Consider the following 15,761-nt stretch of genomic DNA (forward strand, 5'->3'; position numbering starts at 1 on the left):
CACATAAAGATTACGGTCCGTCCTCCTGGTGAAATAGGTTCATGGCCAACTTTTGTCCACTCGCACTGAGGCAGACTCCTCCCAGGGTGGTGTTGTGATCGGTAAGTCATGCATGGAGTCGACTGTCACCGGAGACATCAGTTGATGGATGGCGCTGTATTTTGTCTATATGGCATCCATCTCCACATGCAATCTGTTATCCTCACACCTACTTCACACCATCACCCCTCTGCAATACAGTCTCTCTCATATGATCTCTGGCCTGATTATACATAAGACAACTGTGCAGGACCACACTGTTAGTCTGAGTGGCATCATTTACATCAAACATAAACACCATGTTTTTGAATATTTGAATTTCTACACTAATGAGACTGTCATAAACACATTCACCGCTATTTGATTTATTCTGTCACATTCTGCTGCAATATTTTGAAACCGAAAGCCTCCCTCCAACTTTTATGAGCTACAGATTCTGAGGTAAAACAAAGACAAAGAGGCTTGAGTGAAAGCGAGGACATGGAAGTGACAAAAGCACAAAGGAGAATGGATGCAAAAAGGCAGCAAAGTCCAAGCCAGAAACACAAAGGCCAACAGCAGCTATTAATGGTATTTTCAACTCAAAGTAAAAAAAGGCAGAGGGAGATTTCTCCTCTTCTGTTGGTGAGCCCCCTCAATCCCTCCATCTGTCTCTGTCAACACAAAATCAGTGGTGGCACAGAGAAAAAACACCACGCTGTAAATGGGAAAGGAGGGATGAGTAAGATAGAGGAGATAAATGTGTGTGTGTGTGTGTGTGTGTGTGTGTGTGTGTGTGTGTGTGTGTCTTTGCGTGCGTTTGCCTGCATGCATCTGGTGTGTCTATGCATTTGTGTTTTGTTTGTGATCTGTGTGCTTAGCATCAATGATTCATCGTCGTCCGTCTCCCACGCCCTGTCTGCCAGGCTGAGCCGGGCAGAGTGGCGTTTGCTCTTATTCCAGCGTGTATGTGTGTCATGCGAGAGCTCAAGGTATATGGTCACAAATGCCCCTCAGTCCAATGAAACTGCCCCAGATTCAGCACAGAAAATGGATGTGATATCTTGAAATGAAATTTAGTGATATTGAGCAGAGGTGATCATAAATTGTAAACACTGTATGAGAGTGATGTTGCAGTTTGTATCCCAGCAGTGTAATTTACAAAACAGGGTGACGTCCCATCACAGGAATAATTACCCTTCATATGTGTCAAAACAACACTGTATCTTTTGACCAACCATGCAAATGAGCATGATGAATAATGGTGAGCTTTAACCTGCTCGTCATCTGGATCACCGAAACAGGAAACGCATCCTTTAATTTCTCAGCTGCATGAAAGTTGGATGTAAATGCCTTTTGCAAGGAAAACACCCACCTGTAAACACATCCAGTTATGTTCAAATTGGGTCACATAAGTATGCTGAGGGAACTGCTGACAGGGATACACCTGAACTGCCCACGAGATCTGATTGAGAATTGCCGGACCAGCTCATCAGATGCAGTTGTATTTTACAGCTACCTTTGAATTCAAACCATCAGCAACTTCGTCCTTGTGTGAGGCCAAGTTGCTGAGTAGCTGTCTCTTGTTGCCAGCATGCCTGCTGTTGCATGTAGGCGTTGTTGGTAGTGGTGAGCATTATTGAGGAAGTACACAAACCTTAGCCCTGTCTAGTGCTGTAGAAGTTGATTAATGTGTACATAGTGTGCATTAGGTCATTCTTACATTTTGTGATTAGCAAACTGAAAACAACTTTCATAGCAGTATAACTAACAGTGGAAACATCTGCCATCTAATTAGCCATCACGCCTCTTTATCACTGCTAACTTGATCTTCAAATTGCAGAGAGCTCTCCACCCAGCTTCAGTTTTTTCTCCCTGTTCCTTTTTGTGTGGTGCTGCTCATTTGAAATGACTGAATATAGACTGTTGCATGGATCTATTAAGTAAACATCTAACTGTATTTTTGAGGTGTTATCATTCTTGGTACTTGCACATTAGTTATTTTCTCTAACTAAGCATTTATTGGATTAATAGCAATTAATATAAGATTCTCAGTGCCTTTTATACATATATCTTTTTGTGGCTTCTCTTGTAATGAGTATGTTATGTAAAAAGCCTCTGTTGGCCAGACGGTGTAACACAATCTGCATTTCCATCCACGGCCACTTTGCCAAAATCGCTGCACAAACTCCAGCACTGATCCAGGGAGCTTGGTCTTTTGCTGCTGCCAATGTGAGAGCAGTCTTTCAATCCCACGGCTCTACGCTTCACTTACATTCTGTCTGATTAAAATATTCATAATTCTAATTCGCATGAGACTGAGAGAAAATTGTGTTCAATTTCAGGCAGTTTTCTTTTTCTGTTATTAAAAAATATATATACATATATATATACTAAATGCATTCTATGTATGTGTATTTGTGAACACTAATATGCGGGAGGGTGTTTCAGCCTGACAGCAGACAGGCAGTGAGACTGACATCAAGTTGGAAAAGAAAGACAGGAGTTGTAAGAGTAGCCTGCTGATCCAGTGATGGTCTTTGTTTCTTGGTTGGTGTTGTGTGACTAACTCGATGGGAGGGCTGCCAGAGGCTTGTTTGGGAAAGCAGGCCGTTCACTGGTTTCCCAAATAGGTGGGAGTGCAATGAAATGGCTAACTTTATTGGTCTGTTTTTTGGCTGCCTTTCCTCCAATGAAACGCACTCAAGAGAGTGGAGAATGCAGTCCTACTTGCATGGTCACAGACAAAGCACTCACTTAAATGTAATAGGCGCTGGTTTGTTGTGGGCTATTAAAATGTCTTTATCTTTATCAGAGAAAAACAGAGGTCTCCTGGGGCAGCGCCATTCAAAGTATTCATAAATCGAGCCAGACACGCTGGTGTTAGTGATCAGATTTGTGGATATGGATTTGAAAGCCATGTGCTTCTCTGAGTCTTCAGACTATGAGTCTTTATTCCTCCTCTGTGTTTTGATTTCAGACACAACGCACTGCAATGTTTTAACCTTTGACAGGCAACAATCTTCACTTAAAACATTACAAATACTTTGCGTTAAAGTGATTTCTCATCAATTATGCGTGGCCTCTCCTGTGTATAGAACATTAAAGCTCTGCTCAGGTTATAAATGACACTGGTGCATTAATGAGAGATGTATTCAAAGCCAAGGACGTGAGCTCTCTCTGCAGCACAAATGCAACCTGGAACCTTGTTCATCTGGAGTGTGTTTTTATTTCTCCTCAGACACAAAGTGTTTTACAGACAGTTTCCCATCATGCAAAAAGCAAGTGATTCAAACTTTTACATTTCCATTCTACTCAACCTTCCTGAGGTCACAGTATAGGTCATAGCTTTAGACGGACGCCTGCCACAAATGTCAAACCTTGATGTCTGGAGCTGTTCTGCAACCTTCTGTGAAACACTTCCCATGCACTATGTTCTTCTTCTCTGGTAAAAAAAAAAACCTCTTTCACATTTTCCCTGCTTATCAAGCGCGCGCACACACCCGCAAACGCGCGCGCGCACACACACACACACACACACACACACACACACACACACACACACACTCAAAGAGATCTTAAAAGAGCAACTGCAGCCAAAGATGGTCTCCCTGCTTCCCCCTCTTCTCCACTGAAGATAGATTCCCATGGATTATATAGACTGGGGATGTGCTTTGAAAAGAAACTTCTAAAAATAGATCTCAAGGAACAAATGCCCCATATGAAAGTGCTCATTGTGTCTTTCTCTCCCCTTTTGTCTGTAGTTCCTTTTCCCCCGTCCTCTACTGTCCTCTCTTTCCCCTCCATTGCTCTTCTCTTTAGTCTCTAACAGGTGACAGCAATATATGTGGTCTGGTTTTGTCTGGCTGGTTCCCTCTGCTCCCTAGCAGGCTGTTAAGACTGACACCTCAGTGCATTGTGCTTCGGCAGGTTCAGTTTCTTCCCCCCGCCCCCACCCCCATGTCCTGTTTGTCCTTCTCTTAAAGTGACCTGTGCACACTTTCAAGGGTTTGAATCAAGTTAATGATCTTGACCCAGGGCCTCCTTCTATCATGACTGCTTTTACATTTTATATCGCATACACATTCAGCTAACATTATTATTCAGCTGAGCTTAATAACAAAAGAGCAAATGAGCATTTCTGAAGGACGGGTGGTTTTGATGGATATACTGGCACTTTGAACAATTTCACAACCACATAAGGATCCCCTTCCACCCTGTATCAGGGGCAATAGAAAAAAATTGAATAATCAGAAGAAGAAAAAAAGGTTTTCCTGCCCTCATTGTGTAATCTCTAAAATCCTGTTATTTCAGTGGATTTTCATTTCCTGGCTGAGGTGTTTGATGACATTAAGAGGATAAAACCAGGGTTCCCTCCCTTACTGTGACCTTAAAAAAAAAAAAAACCTACAAAAATCCAGTGATGCCACCTTATTGAGATTTAATTACCATCACAAGCTTTCTTGAGACATCGAACAAATTAATTATGTTTACATTTTGTTTTGTTTTGCCTCTCTCAGCCTCTCATCATATTGGCTCTGCATGATTTTGGTTCCACATAATTGCTCAGATAAATGCTGCAGGGAGCTGCAGTTTTCATTATCCAATATCCACACACAGAATAGCCAGATGGAGAAAGACTTGAGTGGTGGAAAGCGTAACCACACTCTATTCTGTCACTACGTTTCCCACATTGCTGGGCTGCTGCGGAGCTCTGCCTCTCCACATGCTCCCCTTAAAATCCCATGTGGTGCTCTGGCTGTGCAGAAGCAGGCAGCTTAGAGCAGATTATCTCACTTTTCCACATGTTCCATACATCCAAGCTGAAATACTGTATACTGTATGTTTATATAACACTGTATACTACAACCTGGGAAAAACCTGCCTGAGAGGCTTGGTCATTTCATTAGCAGATTGCTTGGTCTCCATGGAGTGTCTCAAAGTGACCTATATCTGATATCATTTTGAACAGACCTCCCTTCTAAAATGACCCACATGCGCAGCTGAACAACAACAAATGATGTGACATCTGGCCAGCTGTGAGGAGAACTAACCTAATTGTCTCAAATGGACTGTCCGCGCGGACACAACGCTGACATCCGCACCAGAGGCTTGTGCATACCCTCCAATGATGAATTTTATGTCACGTGGACCCCTAGCAGATGCTTGCATATTCGCGGATGTGGAAAGTATAACACTGGCGTCCGTTTAGCTGAGCTCCAAATCAGCCATTGGGGACGTGTCTCACAATTGTAACCTAAGGCCACCGGTTTGGAATGATGAGCAAATATTTTTGTATTACATATATTATGCTTTACCATGTATCTCTCATGATTGTCAAATTTGGTCTCAGATATCCCAAACCACATTGAAGGGGCTTTAAATCTTTTAAATGCAGTATGGATGAGTCATTACAATCTGGTAGCAGGACCTCTGGACATGATGGAATAAAATGTTTCACAAAATAACCTGAGGTGAGAATTCTCAAGAGCTGCTCTGAAGTAAGATGATAATGACTACTGTATTAAGTACAAAGGTACAGTCTTAATAGTCTTATTACATGTATCTGTTGCTGTGCCAGGATGATACCAGCCTATCAAGTGCCATAATAAAAAAGGATATTGTATTCAGGGAAAAGACCATTATGAAAGTTTTATGTAACATTTCTGTAATCAGATCCTGTTCTCTAAACTATGTGCCTCGTCCACAAAGAGAATATTAGATTTTTCTAACGGGAAGAAATTGATTATTTAGACTCATGTTTGCTTTAAAAACTACAGTATGTAAGGGTCAAGGTCTCATCGTATTTTTATATAGGTGGTATACTGTAGGTTTGACAGTCTAACTCCTAAAACTACTGCTTTAGGAAACTAGACACCGTGTGAGCAGTTTGTAATTCACTTTGGTCCCTCCATTCATGCTCTGTCTGAGAGCACTTTGTCCTGATATAACTCATTTCCAGTCTTCCATACTGTGCCACAGGCTCTCCTGGCTGCCGACACATTCATCTGTAACGCCCTGAAAGAATGAAGGTCTGACGAGAGAGTGGGGCATTAAAGAGGGAGAGAGAAACAGAGGGAAAGACAGAGAGAGAGAGGGAAAGAGTAAAGATGACAGCTTTAGGTCTCGAAAGAAAGAGCGAGCATGAGGGAGAGATGGCAGAGTAAACTGCCTGACCACTGCTTAGAGCTGTGCTGCTCCTAAATTTAGACTTTTTAGAGGCGTAGGTTAGGGAAGTGGATGTAGCAGAATGTAGCAGAATACCTTACAGTGAACCTGCAATCGCTCTCCAGGTTAAATGTTGCAATATACCAGAAACACAATCGGAATTTTGCAAATTTTAACTGCTGTGGAGCACATGCTGCATTCAAATGTGTGTCCAGTCACAGAGGTCTGTCCATTTAATGACCCCAGCTGCTCTGCATAGGAGAACCTGCCAACACTCAGTGTTTTCTATAGATCCCGCTCTTATGGTCATACACTGTAAGGGCACACATCCTCTCTCGATAAGAAGTCTCATTTGAAATTAATTGATAAGCGACCATCATGCAAAGCATTATTTTGGTCGCAGCCTGGCCATGTTACCTGCGATTTACATTAAGCTGAGATGTGTGTTTATACTGAGTGCAGAACAGTTGTGTGCAGCAGGAGCACAAACACACACATAAAAGAAAAAAAAGAATAGAGCAGACATTCAAGAAAGACCGTGGGAATATAATAGAACAGACAGAAGAAGGTAGAAGGAAAGTTAGAGGAGAGATTGCATGCAGTAAAGTAAGGTACATTTCTACCCACCTCATTATACACTTCTTTTTATATTGCTGTACTTCTGCCGGTATGTCCATCACAGAGGCCCAGGCAGGTGATCAATATTCCTGCTGCTTTCTAGAAAGGTTACGTACAAGACCACTGCTGTAAGAGAATTGTTTTCCTGCCTCCTGCAAACTGCACACGCTTTTAAATCATGCCAACAGGTTAGGACGGCTGTGACCAGGTTTGACCCATGACCCTGTTCTTTGTCCTTCGGCCTATTCTGCCCACACTAAATATATTTCAGAAGAACATTTAGTGCTGTGGTGTGGCCTGACAGATGGCATCGTTCAGGGAGAATCTCTGCAATAAATATGCAAAACAAGGCCTAAAATGTGCAGATATTTTCACTGTATTTTATGCATACAGTACATGACAACCTACACAACTTAGAAATAAGTACTTGAAATTTATATAAAAACAAATGTAGTTTGTGTTATTAGTAAACTCACATTGGCAAGTAAACATCAAAGTATCATGCTGGTAAAGATAGCTGTACTCACACACAGATTATCGTGGTTTATGTTTTATTTTCTCAAAGAAACCACAATTTACAGCAATTTAGAGACAGTAAATTGTCTTTTTCCCACTTCTCCCTCTTGCACAAATGTACGCTGACATGTACAAATAAATAACCACAGAAGCGGCAAGACTTGTGGATGAAGGCCATTAATTCTTGTTTGGACTTAGATTTTCTCAGAGTCCTCATCACAGCAATTAATCAATATTAATATCCCCCCACTTTTCGACTAGCCTGTTTTCAGCTGAGAACATATTTGTGGAAACGATGTAGAATAGTAATAAAGGGAAAGTTTCATTCAGTGAGTAGGGCCAAACATGATTCTACACCATAGCTTGCACCCCGTTTAAGTTCCATTGAACAAGACACTGAATTACTTAGAGCTTGGTACCTGGCCATGACCTTTGGCCTCCCTTTGGAGGGAGGTAAGAGTACAGATGCATTGTTCCCTCAGGGATTGGCAAATTGATAAAGTAATGTAAAAGCATTTTTGATTTACGTTTAGTATGCATTTATATTGCCTATGGACAAGTGTATTAGTGATGCAACTGCAGCTACGTCTCATCCATCCATGCAGAGGGTATGGTAGAGGGTATGATAGTAGATCTTGACTGTTTAAGTCAGTGCTTGGACGGAGGAAAACTAGGGATAACTGGGGATCTTGATGGAACAGTAACACATGATCTGCTCTCATAAAGACTAGTTTGTTTACCCTTGATGGTTGTGTTTTGATAGATTGCAGCTGCTAGTGTTCAATGAATATTGCCAAGAGTAGAGTGAAACTATGTGGAGCCATCCCATTGGTGGCCATGGGTAATATGTATAGGGCCTTATCCAATTAATAAATTATTCACTGAACCCATATTTTTGTACATTTTGGGGCTTGAAAGCTGAATTAAGCTGAATTATGGTTTTAGCTAATTATCTTCCTCTAATAATACTTTAAATAAATAAAAACATACAGAAGTATCAACTAAACCTCTTTAGGTTTCAGCTGGTATCGCCTCAGTTTTTCATTGCTCTGTTTTTCCTTCATAAAACTTGGAAAGGTTTTATCCGTTATACACAATGTTAGAGTTAATTTAAAGAAAGCAAGAACTAGATACAACTCCTCCAGATTTTCACTCATTAAGACGTCACAACTCGAGGGTTTTAACTTCCCAGACATCAGGCGCTTTGATCTAACCCTGGAGTTGAGAACAATCTAATTTTTTTTTCTTATTTTCTTCTATTAACAAGAGCAGTCACTCTGCAAGTCTTCAGAAGAGAATAGGGTCTATTTGATGTTCTGTTATAGTCAGCCCCCACCCTTCGTTCTTCTCCCTTTGCTCTTCTGCCCCATCTCTACAGCAGCTTCAACAGAAGCTGAACCAATTCATTAGAAGGCTCAGAAAGTCAATTATGGTAATAGTTCCCTTTGCCAAGGGAGGTGGAAACTCAGCAAAGTCAGATACTTTTTATTGCACTCCTTTGACATAATCTTCTATATATTTTATTTAGACCTCATTTAGATGTGCAAATTGTTATTCTGAAGTAAAGAGGGCAAAAGGGCTGGAGAGAAGAGGAAAGGAGAGTGTAAGAAGGGAGGCACTGGTTCCCAGGCCGGCATGCAGAGCTGACCTAAGGCAAGTGAGGAGATGAAGGAGGAAGAGTAGAACCAGTGTCAGGAGACCATCCACAGGAATCCCTCTCACTTATTCATGCAGCAGCCAAGCATCAGGGAATCTCCCAACCTCATTATGAAATGCGTATTTGCAGAAGCTCACGCAGCAGTGCAGCTCTTGCTTGAAAGCCTCAGCTTATCCACTCCACTCTCCTCCCCTCTTCCTCTCTTTTTTAGATCAGATCACTCTAGGGAAGCAATGTCATGCTTCATTCATCGAGATGCCTCTCCCACTGTCCTAAATCCCTCTCTCTCTCTCTCTCTTTCTCTGTATTTCTGAGAGGGAAAGCTTGGCTAATTTCAACAAGTTTGTGTAGTTGGCATACAAGGAAACAGAGGCCGACGCTGAAATTTGTATTTACTTATCATCTATTTCTGTGCCAATTAGATTGACGAGCAGAGTGGATTGAGAGCATTGCACTACTGTGAAGCTGAGCTACATGAAGTCAAAACATGTATGCATGCTTATAAAAAAAAATGAAAAAAATGTGTATGTGATGTATACTGTAGATACTATAAATAGGCTTACAAATTGACCATGACTCCCAGACAGTAATTCTCCAATTAATATAGTTTAGCAACTGTAACTTTGGATTTCTCAACTTGTTGAGGTTGTCTGCATGTATGAGCTCAACTTGTAGGATTTTGAGCTTGCAAAATGATGTTCACAAATATATCCAGAGGATGTAGTTGGAAATGAACCTTTGTCTGTGCGTAAAATCTCTGAACAAATGATGTCAGTGGTGGGATTACACAAAGACGCTGTGAAAGAAGTGCTTTTGTGAACATGTGTACACAGAAACAAAGCAGAAAACTGCCTGAAAAACTCAGCGCTCAAAGTTCCCACACTGTCTGTGGTGCTGAAGTACTAATTGACCCTGTTTTTACAGCTCAATCTGATTGGACAACCACAGTCCGATCACAAAGCCAGAGTCCAGTCAGAGGGCAGGTGGTTCTGGTACTTTCATCTCCACCGCAAATCCTGAAAGATGTAGTAGCTTTACAAGATCAATGACAGTACAGGCTGTTCCACAACAGCCGGGTTTGCATACATACACATCACGTTAAATGTTTACCGTTATTTTCTACAGCATCATCAAATATAATTAAACCCTACTGCTTGAGCAGCATGCACGGCCCCAGCCTCAGTTTAATTTGAAAGTCAATTATGATTCCACACGGATAACAATATCTCCACCATACCTGCTGCACACTTTCTTCAATATGTCTTTTAGTTCAAAGGTTGCTCCGTGTGGTTTGAGCTCATTTCAGAGTACGGATGAAACCTATTTGTATTTCCTCCTTGTATGATGCCTCCTCGGAGCTGCATTGCTCCTCGAGATTCATTTCTGTGCCTTCTTCCTTGGGCCCAGAGGGAGATAAAAAAGAGCCAGGGCTCCTCACTGGGGCTCAGCATCCACCATTAGAGTGACTAGATTCACCCGTGGCATGAAATTAAGGAGGTGAAGCCCATTGAGCAGCCCAGCAGATAGAGGCAGAGAATAATAAATCCACTGAGAAGGAGGGAGGGGAGGGATGTGGCAGCCCGTGCTGCCTCAGGGACACTTAGGATCCCTTTATTAGCATGGCTATTTTCACCCTCTCCTTCAATGGCCTGTCCCTTCACTGAGCAGAGGCATCAACATGTACACACACTCTGAAACACTCTCTCATGTACTGTGTGCACTCTCTCAGTTCCTCATTGCTCTTTCATAATCAGGGAGATGGACTCAACGACACATTTGTTACATATGTAGAGTTCAAGTCTCCAGCCTCAGCTCTCAGGGTCAGGCCTCTCAATTCCTTCTCAAAGCTTCAAGCCTGAAGAACTGGTCATAAATATATAACTCTGTTTTTGGAAAAGACTAAGCAATTTCCTAAATCAGCTGGGCACCTTAGTTTTTAGCAAACATAACTCAAATAGACGGACATAATAGATTTGTTGGGAACTATTTTCAGCCGTGGATTAATACATATATGGCAGAAGGCACATGTTGGAATAACTCAAAACAAACAAATGTGCCCATGTTCATTGTAATGAACCCAGTGTAACCGTGTGGCTTGTTGGTGTGTTTTTAACAAAGGAATATGAGGGTTTAGCCACACTGCCAATACTTGTTAGTTTCATGGGATTTGTTGACCATAAGAAAAATATTCATTAGAGACAGAAATTTAAAAGAATTAACCAATTCCATTATATTCACCTGATTATATAAAACTTCTTCATCAGTAGTTATATACAAAAAGATCAGAAATAAAAAACGCACAGAAGTCAGTAACTCACAAAGAAATTCACTTACAGTAACAGTAAGTCCACTCGTTACATTAATTAATACACTAATAAAGTAGTTGTCAGAGGCTGATTAATAAATGATTAATGCACAGTAGGTGCCACAGGCCTTCAGGATGCTGAGAGCTATACTTAGCTATAAAATGTTGACACATCCACAGAGAAAACACACATAGGTAACACTTACAAATACACTGCTTCTACTTAAAGTTGCACACATAAAGCGTATGAATATAAAAATATACATGCCTGTGTGAGCGTCTCATTAGTTTTACTGAAGGTTTGTCATGTCATTTGAGTTGAAATGTATTTGTATAGCATCTTTCAACAACAAGAAAAAAAACAGCAAGAAGAAATAAAGGCAAAAATGTGCACATGATAAATGGAAAATGAAAACAAATAGTGTGTAAATGAATACGGTGTGTTTGTGCGATTCCCTTAAACAGTAAATCTGTCTTTGTGTTGTTGTGTTTGTTTCTGCTCACTGTTGTGTATGACAGTGGCATGAAAAAGCAAAGGGATTGACTGCAAGATTAAACACAAAGTTGGCAGAGTTTCATGCAATCCGACACAACACTGGTTGCAAAGGGAGCGCTTTTCTGAGGGCTTTTCATAACCCTCTCTGTTATGAATGTCTGCTTATGTAATTATCTGGTCCATGCTGAGGTCTGACTGGTTGGCATTCAAGCATCGACAGGCCTGTACACCAAGAAATGAGGAAAAGCCTGGAAAATGATGTGACGTCATTTTAGAAAACCCAAGCATCCACTGCAGTAATACACACAGTACACTGTTTGGATTCTGCATAATAGTATTGTACATAAATACTTATGATATCTTTAATACAACTTCCACAAAGAGGGAGAGGCACTTCTGAATCTCCTTAAAAAGCCAATATTTTCTTCATATCAAAGAGCAGATCCTTATGTATGACAGTGACAGCAAACACAAACCTAGTATTATTAAAAATAACACAGTCCTGCCTGACTCTTATCATAAGAAAGCTTTCAATATTTCTTAAAATGATTTAAAAAGTTTTCAAGTTTTGGTTATTTACGTTTTAATAATTAAAAGACGCACAAATTAAGCAGATTTTAATGGAAGTCTTGGCTTGAACTGTAAGTTTTTAATCCTGTTGTAATTATAATAAAATCGGATTCCAGTTTCCAGTTTCTTTGCCATCTGTTCTTTATGACTCAATATCATTCCTCTTTCTTCCTTCTTTGTTGTTTGTCTGCAGGATTTTGAGGACACAGTCCCTTGAATGGTACTATAACAATGTGAAGAGTCGCTTCAAGAGGTTCGGCAGCGCCAAGGTTTTGAAGACTCTATACAGGAAGCACATTATCGAGAGAGGAGCGCTCTCTGATCTCCCAGGTAACTTCATCCTCTTGCTTTTTTTTTTTTTTTTAAATCAGCCACACATGGCCTCTGTGTAGCTGCCATTCTTTAACTGTTTATTTTTATCTTTTAATTATTGTCCTCTGCATCGTCTTTGATTGCAGAGCAGCCTTCTGTCTCTGTGCAATGTTGTGTCATGTTGTGATTAAAGCAATTCTGCTGATTTGGCCAGAGACATTACTCTTCCTCAAGTTTAAAAAAAAAAATCAAAATGGCCTTTTTTTTTTTTTTTTTGAGATACAAGGTTTTGTTCGAACAGAATAACTACAGACAAATTTGCATGATTGCTCATTGCTTTGTTAAATGATCGGTCACACATTGTTTCCCCCCTGCTGACTGATTCACTTAATTACTTTCTCACTGGCATGTGGAGACAAAGATTTTTCCACAGACAAATACACACACACAGACACACACATCTCAAGGGTTAAGTTCATGGTGGGTGATTGAGCCTTCTATTTGTATTTTTGTATTTTCCTAACATTTAGTTTTAATTAATTTCATGACAAAAGTGTTCATTTGATTTGAGACAACCACTTTATTCCATGGCTGCAGTTTAATTTTGAAAATACTCTGTGCTGCTGGTGCACCTGTGGGTGGGATTTAAATGGTGCGTGTTGGTCCTTCTGTGTGAGAGTGTCAGTGGTGATGGTGACCGACTAGGGGGGCGCTGGCCCATGGTTTCATTCTGCCAGTTAATCCCTGCAGTGGCTCAGGCCACTTTGCGTCCTCAATGAATTGTTCCTGTGTAGGACAGCAGCAGTGCAGCTTTCATCCAAGCTCCCCTCCGCCTCCAGATAACATTGTTTTGACCCAGCTGAAACAGATCGGTCTGCCTCTGTGGCTGACTACAAAGCATTATTTCAAAACCCTGGTACATGGGATTAAATGAATGAAGAGAGCACAGAGGGGATAAATCAGGTCAGGAACTGGATGGGATCGAGATGAGGGAGCGTTCAGGAATACACCGTGACCATAACTGAGTGAAGGTTATTTTGGACAAAGTTAATACCATCATAATCATAAGAAATGATGTCCTCTACTATGCAGGTAGAGGGATACAGCTACAATATAACTAGCTCGCAATGCCAGCAAAAATTCATGTTTGTTATTACTGACACATTATTATATTTTCCTTTTTGCAGACAGCACGTCTAGCCACTGTAAAGCCAACAGGGCTATCTTGAAGGGCTAAGAAATAGCTATATCTGGCTTATGCTGATCTTGAAATATTGGTTTGAAAAAGCCAAATAATGTTGCCAAATAACATGCTCTGTCAGTTCATATCATATCTTTATTGTCCCACAAGAGGAAATTATTTTGCAGCAAGACGGCATAAAAAAACAGAAAACCTAACACATAAACACTAAGACATTAAAAGAGCTTGTACTGCCCAGACGATACAGAAAAATAATGGTTTAGTTGTTTTTAAAGGTGTACTGTATGAAACAAGAACAGTCTGCTGTGTACCAAAGCAGAAGTGAAACGTCTAACATACAGTAATGGATGAATTTCCCATCGACAGGCATTGTTGACATTTTTTCCCAGGCTGCTTTCCCAGGACAATCATGATTTTAGTTGTGACTGTAGTTTCTGCTGTGCTGTATGAGTGGACAAAATGATTCTCCTTCTAAACCTCCAGTTTTCTGATTTCCTCTCCACTTTCTTACCCCCCTCATCCTCTTACCCCCCCCCCCCCCCCCCCCCCACTCCACTTGTGCTAGCCTTTGACTGTCCTCCATGTCCTCTCCTCTCCTCTCCTCTCTTACATCATCTTGCGAAGAGGAGGAAGGACTATGTGACTTGGCTTCTGGTCTCACATGAGCCCAACAGATTAGACTAGTTCCAATTCTCAAATACTCACATCACCACTCCTACTGACTGGCTATAGCTGACTTGCCATATGATTATGGATATGCTGTGGTATGTGTGAGCCACATATGTTGCTTGTGTGTATCTGGATATTAAACCTTACTTCGGATATCGTTGGCTTGTTGACAAAAACCTTAGATTTATTGGCAAAGACGTTTTCGTTTACATGAAAATATCTTGTCTTTTACATCCTTCACCCACCCTTGTCATTTTATGTATCAGATTAAATTAAAAAGGGATTGTGAAAATGTCAAAGAAGAAGCCAAATGTACAGCTGTCAAAATACAATTCATGGGAAAGAAAATGCCTTTTAAAACCTCTTTTGCAGAAAATAATGGGATATGTCAAGTGTCTTGACAAGTATATAATGGCAACAGATTACCATGATGTATATCAAGACTTCTGTGCTTTCAGTTGAACAGAAAATAATGAGATTTCACTTCAGCAAGTAAATCAGCACTAGATTGGAAAAAAAATTCAATTAGATAAAGATGTTGCCCATTAACAAACTGATGTTACACCATCTCGCTTGGTCTACTTTGCTCCAGGAAAAAGAGCTTTTATTATGTAGCCCAGAAACTCCGTGAGTGTTAATATGAGTCTCCTGTCTTTATGCATATAGAGAAGCAGCCACAGACATGTAAAACCTTCTCATAAACCAGTTCCCATCTATATGTGAAATACAGGCTGACTTTATATATGTGCTAGTAAAGAATGTTTGATTTTTTTATTAGTGCCACGGGTGCTCAGCTCCGAGGCACTCCTCTACAGCTAGAATAGCTGAGAGGAGTGCCTCGGGGCAGAGCCTCGGGGCATCTATTAATATTCTGTTTCGGGTTTATTATTCTTCCACCAAATTTCGGCGCGTAACTCGTCCCGCAGCTTTGAGAAAACCCCGGTAATATATACATCAAAACGTGCGTCTTGATCCCGCAAGGGGTGCTATGATTTTTGGTGTTAAAATTCAAATTTTTCCCAAAGTTATTCCCAAAAAACTGGGAATAAATAATGCATTAGAAATGCATTGGAATTTTCTTTAGAAACCCACCTTTTTTCTACAAAATTGCACCTTTTTTCTGAGTCACCCAGCTCTCTCATACCTGCACGTAGAAATGGATTCAAACTATAAAACGGAGGAAAACTTCTGCTCTCTCAAAAAGACAGGAACTGTTTTTACATAACATGTA

At 40.7% G+C, this 15,761-nt stretch overlaps 1 protein-coding gene across 1 annotated transcript in view; it reads left to right on the forward strand.

Moving 5' to 3' along the window:
• myripb (myosin VIIA and Rab interacting protein b) overlaps positions 1–15,761 on the forward strand; it is a 108,310-nt gene that overhangs the window by 60,970 nt on the left and 31,579 nt on the right. The window contains exon 3 of the mRNA XM_023416946.2: positions 12,542–12,678. Within this exon, the coding sequence (XP_023272714.2) occupies positions 12,542–12,678 (137 nt within the window). The remainder of the gene's footprint in view (positions 1–12,541; positions 12,679–15,761) is intronic.

Source organism: Seriola lalandi, unplaced genomic scaffold (genome assembly GCF_002814215.2).
Source record: "Seriola lalandi dorsalis isolate HSWRI2012SDOR001 ecotype SW California unplaced genomic scaffold, Sedor1 jcf7180002054570, whole genome shotgun sequence".
Lineage (NCBI taxonomy): Eukaryota > Metazoa > Chordata > Actinopteri > Carangiformes > Carangidae > Seriola > Seriola lalandi.